This window comes from Ctenopharyngodon idella, chromosome 20 (assembly GCF_019924925.1).
Source record: "Ctenopharyngodon idella isolate HZGC_01 chromosome 20, HZGC01, whole genome shotgun sequence".
NCBI classification, from domain to species: Eukaryota; Metazoa; Chordata; class Actinopteri; order Cypriniformes; family Xenocyprididae; genus Ctenopharyngodon; species Ctenopharyngodon idella.
In genome coordinates this window covers 5,260,503-5,268,468 of record NC_067239.1, presented here as the reverse complement: position 1 = coordinate 5,268,468, position 7,966 = coordinate 5,260,503, and the positions used below count along the sequence as shown (strand labels likewise).

The following is a 7,966-nucleotide window of genomic DNA, read 5'->3' as shown; positions in this document are numbered from 1 at the left end:
GCTGTGGTCATGATGTTTTAGTTTTTTTTGGTTTTGAGGTGCCGAATTCTTTAACATACCTTAATTCATGCAATATAAGCCAACACCACTAAAATTTAAAAGACAGGCACACAGATCAACTTTTGAAATCTTTATTCTCATAAGTTAATACACTTCTATAGCCACAAGATCTCAATCTTAACATCTCAAGCAGCACACGAGTCTTGAGGCAAATTCAAAAGAGAAGGGAAAATATTCATCATATACAGAGTTAGGATAGTATGATTGCATAAGGATTAGAGCATGTACACAAGCAAAGGTTTTGTTACGGTTTAAGTTGCATACCTCTACAATCTGTGTTGAGAGGCAGGCTTACTGTAATTAATTGTATGCCATTATATTTCCCCCCTTCCTTGAATTTATTCAGTGCCGTAAACACAAAAAGACAAGACATTACTTACAAAGGTAGAAAAATAATTTCTCTATTAACATGTTAAGTGGACAAAATCAAAAATGAGGACTTAAATGTGGCCTCAATTTATTAATGATACATTTTTTATCATGATACATGATTAGATACTTTATCCATTTGGGAACTTGTTGGTCAAAGGAACATCTTTTTAAGATAAGTCCACTTAATGTGAAGATGTGCAGTGTAGTCACTGGTATAATTAATTTCTTTAGCTGTTTTCTTGGAAAAAAAAAACAGCTTATATAAAATTATATTATCAGGAAAATGTTATTTTCTGTTTTCATTATATATACGTACTATTGGTGCTATTATTAATGTGACCAGCATAATTATGGTTGAATCTTGTCCAGTTGCCTTTTCACTCTAGATTGTCTATCATTGTCAGTAAATCCAACAATAGGTGTCCCACTGGATGTTAAAATATTAAAATATTGCAAAATGCGTCTATAAGCTGGGGTGATATGGAAATTTACGTTGATGGCTTCACTTTACTCCTGCTTGCCTAGTCTCACTTTATAAGACACAATGTAATAGTTATCCCAAGCATATAGCTTTCTCTGTCCTGGGTTGTAGTCTACCATGCTGTTGTAGCGATAGCGGTTTTTGAACGGCACTGAGATTGTTTTACCCTGGCTGGTTGCAGTGTCATACATGTAATTTACGGTGGTGTTTGGTGAGGTGTAACTAGCAACCGTGTACAGCTTGCCACAGATCATAAAAGCATTAGCTACGGAAGTCTTGCGGATTTTAGTCTCCCAGGTGCCCTTCACCTCCAAGTTGTGAGGGTCCAGCTGGGAGATCACAATAGCGCCCTTGGCTTTGTTGGTGCTGTATATGGCCCATAGACCATTCTCATCTACTGAAAGGTCAATGTCTGTGTAACCACCCCAGGAGTAGGGGAATTGACCATGGAAGCCAGCATGGGGAAGATCACGGCGGGCAGCAATGCTCTCGGAGAGTAGATCATATCGTATAAGTGTGCGGCTGAGCCTCCGTTGGTAGTACAAGGAGCCTTTGTACATGGTGGCTCCTGTGCTCTCCACGGATTCTGGCAAGAGGAGGACTTTGGTAGGAAACCCACGAGACAGCTGGTCCATGTTTTCATACCCGAATAGTTGACGGATGTCAGACCCCACGGCATCGATGCGCCATACCATCTCTGGACCATAAGGTTCCTTAGCTTCTGGGTCTTGCATCCAGACACCATATTTACCTGCAATACTGTCAGCCTTACGGTGCACTTCAGGATCTTCTACCCACACCAGGTCACCACAGCCTGAAAAAAAATCAAGAGATTGGACACTTGTTGGGAACACTGGACTGCCGCAATGACAGGTTGAAAGGAGACGCCAATAAAACGAAATCTGCTAAATATGGCTAAAGGTGGAAGAGAGGACACCTTGTCCTACCATTCCTACTAGTGTAAAAGATTAGAAGCATACTTACCCTTTCCTAAAATACCCTGTAAGAGAGAGGAACTGGGGGAAGGGATGCTTGGCAGAATTCAAAGGACTTCTTGGGAAAAACCCGAACCTTGATGTCTTTGTTTAGCAACATGGTCGCATCAAGTGATTCACATTACCATTTTGGCGCCTTACTAAACATACACACTCCTTTTATAAGCTAGATTATTTTAGACTTAAATGAATCGGTAAAAATAGCAGTATTTGTGTTAGTGCTGTCAGCAGGAATGACAGCTATGTGCACAGTATCATTTTTTCAGGCACCTGAGATGAACAGATGTAGGGGCATGGGGCATATATATATATATATCAACATGACAGTCCAGCTAATGTCAGAGGACATCTAGATAGTGTCTTTATTTGATAAAGACACCCTAGGGTTAGGGTGTGACTCTCACCTGAGATGTCCGTTGGACCTTCCAGATTTGGGGCAGACACCTCAGTGACCACAGCTGTCAGCTCTTGATATCCTGGATTTGAGAATTGCCATGCAGGATCTAGGAGAGCAAAAAAAACAGAAATACTCAAATTGAGACATGCTTGTGAAGGTGTTGAGGTCTACATTTGTCAAGCCTGTGGCATAGCAGTAAGTAACAAGAATATCAAAGAACTTGATCATTTATGTCAGTGCAGTTTGTTCTTTGCTTGAGCTGCTATACCCTTGTTATACCCCCTACCTCTTAAACTGCTTGTGTCTCTTTGTGTATTCCCAGGGGTGGATACCAGGTGGGAAAGTGCAGAACCTAAAAGGCAAAGACACAATGTCAATATGCTGTTATGGTCTGGGGATGTTTGCTGTCCCTTATTATCTGGTATCTCTAGACCACAAATGTGTAGATAGTCCAATCAAAAGGTTATAATCAGCTCTAAAGTGAGATCCACTGGTATCCCAGAGTACCATGACGGAAGACTAAATGAGTCAAGTTGGACAGACTTATAGGCTTGGTATTGATCCTAAGTTGCCTGAGAGAGGTATGTTTGTTGGGATGCATGGTTTTGGGGGACTGGCAGCTCTACTGACAGTCAGGAATCTAACAGAAGGAAATAAACAGCCTTGAGTAGATTCCCAGCTGTCCCGGAGCCTGCCAGACTCCAGACCTCCCATTACACATCCGAAACTCAGACATGCACTCCAGCAGGGTCCACATACTTCCTGGTTAACAATCTCAAACAAAAGCGAAGAAGAATTTTTTAATGTAGTTTTGTTTGGTCCTACTAATGATGCAGAAAGGACCTGAACAACTCCCACACACATTATCCTCACTTCTTCCATTTTATGCCATTTTACTGGCTAAATTACCTCCGTTAGGCCCTATGACAAACTATGGTGCCACATTATCATTAATATCTGATCATGTGCTTACATGTTTACAGGCTTTTATAATGGCCCAGCTTGGAGACGTGAACATCTGAAGCTGACTTTGATTGATTGCTGTGACGAGAGTTAAAAAGGGCTGCTGTTGATGATGATGATAGCTTGCTCAGACCTGCAGTGGGAAGGTCTGTAGTTACTATCCTTTATCCCTGTAATCAACACATACTCACGGACACAGGTCTATGCATCACTACAAGGCAACAAAAGCATGCAATTGCCAAGGTTTGTTTGCAGGTGTTTGTGCTTATCTGTATATTGTGCCTAATGGTTCCCTGAGAGATCAAGCAGAACTTCAAGAACCTTCTAGACCAGCTGGTAGCATGTTGCAGGCTAATTTATTTGCAAGAGCCTTAACATCTTGAAGACTTTGGAGGGGTTTTTTTTGTACTGTTTGAATGCTTTTGAGTTTTGCAACTCTAAGCTGTGAAACAGATGCCAACTCTTATTATAATTCTAAACGAGAATTCCTTTCATTTAAAACATCTCAGTAAAGATTTTCAAAACATTTCAATCTCCAGAGTCACGCAGTCGTATGTTCGTACTTAATGAGGTGACACTGACAACATTCATATGGCTGAACGGAACAGCGATCCTGATCTGTTTACATGTTCAGTTAGGCAGCTTCACTGCTCTGTAATTTTTTCTCATTAAAATGTTTTACACTATGAGTAGTACTTATAAAAAAGTATAAAAATTGTTAGTCCAAGACGGCTTCCATATCAGCCAGAGCAATATAAATAAGTAATAAGTGCATGCCTTGCATTAAGCAGTGTAATTAAAGTGTCCACTGGTAAATTACTGTTTATTTAGCCCCTTTCTGTGCTTGTGTATGTTTGCACAGTAGGATATTTAGGGTGCGAATAGATTATGAACCGGAAAGCAAAACTGAATCCAAGAGGGTGAGGATGTGCAAGACGGATTAACTGTTTTCTTTTCAGTCTCAAAGAGCCAGAATCTGTCATCCTTTTGCAAAGAGGGTCTCCACAGTGCTTCTCTCCTCTGTCTTGTTAAACTTTCATGTTTTTTTTCACATGACATATGGTGATGTGAGGAGCTGTGGTGCTAGTCAAAGGTGTAGCTGTGAGAAGCAGAACTAATGTCAATTATGTCAGGATATGGACAAGAGGAACTGACGGGGAAGAATATACTGTATAACCTTTATAATACAAAGTTCATTTGGGACTTTTTTGGTGTAAGTTATTTGATATTACCTTCTTTTTTTTTTTTTATAGAACTGTGGTTATATATTAATTATTCAGTAAATTTCAATAACAGAATATGTCAGTAAAGCTTAACCAAGACATGTTTTTAGAGTACCAACATCAGATTTAATCCAGCACTTACAACCCCAGCGGGGATCAGTTACCCCTGACCTCCACCCCTCCTCATGCAACATCAGTCAGGGGTCTGCTGGGAGCTGTCAGTAAGACTTTACTGCAGAGTTTTAGCTGTTTTACTGCTTCAGCAGCTTGCCCCCAACACCCTCATGACTCTTTCAGTCTTTCGCTCATATGTTGACCTGCTCTTATAATATATGACAGGGGGATGTCACCTAGTTCAACTCTGATCTATCTATACCGTTCAATGCTGCTTTAAAATGAACACAATGACCTGCACACCTATCCCGTCCGAAGTATGACTCACACTTCCAGGCAGGTATAATGTGGAAATACACACATAAACCAAAAGATCTGTTTCAAGGTGCCAGTGACTCTAGAGTAGCATGCCATATGCTCACACCCCCTGCTTTCCCAGACACCACACCTGTTTACAAGTCACGGCTCAGTTGCATTTTAAACATTTCAGTAATCACAAAAGTAAGATTACAAGTTAGTGCATATTTTGCTTGAGCATTTTCCATCATTATATTGACAAAACAAAGTGTGAAAGATCACTAATACCTACTTTTATGATGAATTTACACAGTCATAAAAACGTGCAACAATTGCACCTTTAGGGGTACAAGAGCTTGTCACTGGGACAATACCCTTAAAGGGACACTTTTGTACTATATTTATCCCTAAAGCATGCATTTTAGCACCTAAACCCTTTGCGAGTAAATAAGGTACAAAGGTCTCCCTTTGAGGGTACTGCCCAGTGAAAAGCTGTTGTATATCCCGAGCAGAATTTTTTTTAAGGTAGTGAACATTTGGCTAAGGGGGCCAAAAGATCATTTTGGTTGCGTGAGATGAACCTCAACAAAAGATCCCCTGACAATTTTCTTTACAAAAAGTGCTTGGCTGACACTACTCACCTGATCCTGGTCTGAAGCTGTTGTCATTTTGCGGCACTCTAGGAGGCACGCAGGGTCTGCTCCTCAACCTCTCAGCCTCCTGGCGGAGCTCTTCCATCCTCTGCTGCAGGTCCTGAACCTGTCTGTCCAGTCTTTGCTTCTCTCTCTGGAGCTGAGCGTTCTCCCCCATCACCTGGTTGTAAGAGTCCTGGAGGACTGACTGAGATCCAGAGCTATGTGATGACTCTGACACGGCTTCCCCTCCTACGAGACGGGCGACCAGCGCCTCTAGCAGCCCCAGACGGGACTTCAGGGCCTCCATCTCAGGACTTGAACCTGGTGATGGACAACTGGCCTCTGTAGGGCTGTCCACCGTGAAGCTGTACTGGCAACGGCCATTGCCGGCATTCGCCCGACGAAAACTAGCACTGCTCTGAGCCTGGGTGCCCATGAGCAGGCAGGAAACACACAACACAGCCAAAAACCACATGTTGAGGTGGATACCTGGAAACTTCTTTACTCTTCTTTCAGGAAGGTTTACGCAGAGGTGACTCTACTCTTTCTGCGGATCACTTGTCTGCCCTGTCCTCTTTAGCTCCGGCACTAATCTGTTCTTTCCCTTTCACCTCACATGCGTAACCGGAGCTGCTCACTTCTCTGGCGTTCCACTAATGACCTCTCACCTGAGTCTTTTCAATCTTTTCCTCTCGGTTGTGCAAAAGGTTGCCTTTGAAGGGCTGGTCAGAGTGTCTGGTTTTGATTGGTGGTTGATGTCTGCGATCCCTCAGTTTGTCTCTTCAGGTTTGGAGGCAGTTTGTCTGAGTCCGGGGCACATTACACTGGGACTTATTTATACAGTCAGGGAGGAAAGGGAGGGAGGGAGGGAAGAAGTGAGAGACTCAAAGAGGGACGGAAGAAAAGGAGGGATGCTGTGTGCTTGAGGGATTGCCCCAACAAAAAGATCCTTCCAGAGTTCTTTCTTTGCCACCTCCTCTTGGAGGGCATATCGGAGCATGTGTGGAATGGTTTGTGTACTGTTTGTTTAGCTTTGTGAACAGGGTTATGCTCAGGCATTTTCCTACTGGGTACTGTAATAATTACATATGTAATATGCCTACCAAACTCATTAGATGTGTGTGATTTTCAAGGGTAACTACTGGGGAGAGCATACCTTTCTGCTGCTTTCTAATTCGGGTGTTGCGGTGTATGTGGTCCTATCGGTTTGCTGCTGGTGATTCACAGCCAGGGGATCTCGCTGTGGGGAACCCAAGACAGGCTGTTAAGAGGGGGTATATTTGGATAGAGTTACCCCAACCGGACCCAGTCCATGGGAGAGGTCCACAGTATTGGTTTACATGTTGAGCTTAGCTAATGGGGTCAGAATGTGACGCAAACAGTAGCAGAGGTCAATGCATGTTGGAGGTGTTAGTGATCTTGTTGATGGCATTTGTAACACTTTAACGTAACACGAATAACAGCTTCAATCTTCAGAATCGTGCTTCCTTGCCCATTTCTCGTTCTGTCGCCAACCTTCACAATGCCTCGCTATTTAGTTTCCTTTTTTCTCATTTACTTATGACATCCAGCTGTCATTTCCACCACTCTCTCCTCCACAGTTCATCACCTCACTCTTTCAATACGTCTGTCACTTGTTGTTTTTGTTAGTATACTTTGTAAACTTTGGCTCAAAACACTTTCACACTCTTTTATCTATAATGTGGCCCAGATGGCTGAGGACTGGAATCTTTCTTCATGGTGGCCATTTGTTTTGTTTTGTTCGAATGTGCATGAGAAATCTCAATTTCTTACCCGGCTAAGAAATTTAGTAATACAAATATCTGGTATATTCACATTATTCCTTGTTTCTCACAGTGTTTATAAACATTCTTACTTAATCCTGAGACCATTAGTCTTGTTTTCTTCTGGTGAAACGTTAAAGAATGGATGTTTTGTATAAATGTGTCATCCATTCTATACAAAAAAAGTAAAGGTAAGATGGCCAATCTGCATTTACATGCAATGATACAAAGCATATCTAGTTTAGCATGTACATGACGAATATTCATCATCCAATATTATATTAGGGAAAATATATAAAAATATTGCCTAAAATATTGTCAACTGTACAACATAGTCCTTAAATTACATTTTAAAACAGGGATGTCATCACAAAAGTGGCTCTAAATTTAGATTTAATTATTCTACTCAATTAAGAAAAAGTTACCAATCACCAATTTTAAAATTCCATTAATTATTTACATAATAAATATGTTTAAAAGGGCTTTCAAAGTTACTGACATGCAACTATTTCTTCTTACAAAACTGTGTTGATGTGAGTAATGTTATCTAATGGTCCCAAAAAGTATTATACAGATCACATTTAAAAAAAGATATGAATTTCACTGTATGGATGACAAAATATGAAACCAAGTTGCCAGATCATT

General features: G+C 41.3%; 1 protein-coding gene across 1 annotated transcript; it reads right to left on the bottom strand.

Annotated features, from left to right (window-relative positions):
* Positions 1–117: 117 nt before the first annotated feature.
* On the bottom strand, positions 118–7,621 carry myoc (myocilin). The gene is made up of 4 exons (XM_051875848.1): positions 5,544–7,621; positions 2,592–2,657; positions 2,313–2,411; positions 118–1,727 (listed from the first exon to the last, which is right to left on the bottom strand). The coding sequence occupies exons 1-4, from the start codon at positions 6,010–6,012 to the stop codon at positions 940–942; spliced, it is 1,422 nt and encodes a 473-aa protein (XP_051731808.1). The 5' UTR covers positions 6,013–7,621; the 3' UTR covers positions 118–939.
* Positions 7,622–7,966: the final 345 nt, after the last annotated feature.

Coding starts and splice junctions, on each gene's coding strand:
- myoc (XM_051875848.1), bottom strand. CDS start 6,012: ATGTGGTTTTTGGCTGTGTTGTGTGTTTCCTGCCTGCTCATGGGCACC. Junction 2,658..5,543: donor CAGCTTCAGACCAGGATCAG/GTGAGTAGTGTC, acceptor TTTGCCTTTTAG/GTTCTGCACTTTCCCACCTG. Junction 1,728..2,312: donor AGGTCCAACGGACATCTCAG/GTGAGAGTCACA, acceptor ATTTTTTTTCAG/GCTGTGGTGACCTGGTGTGG.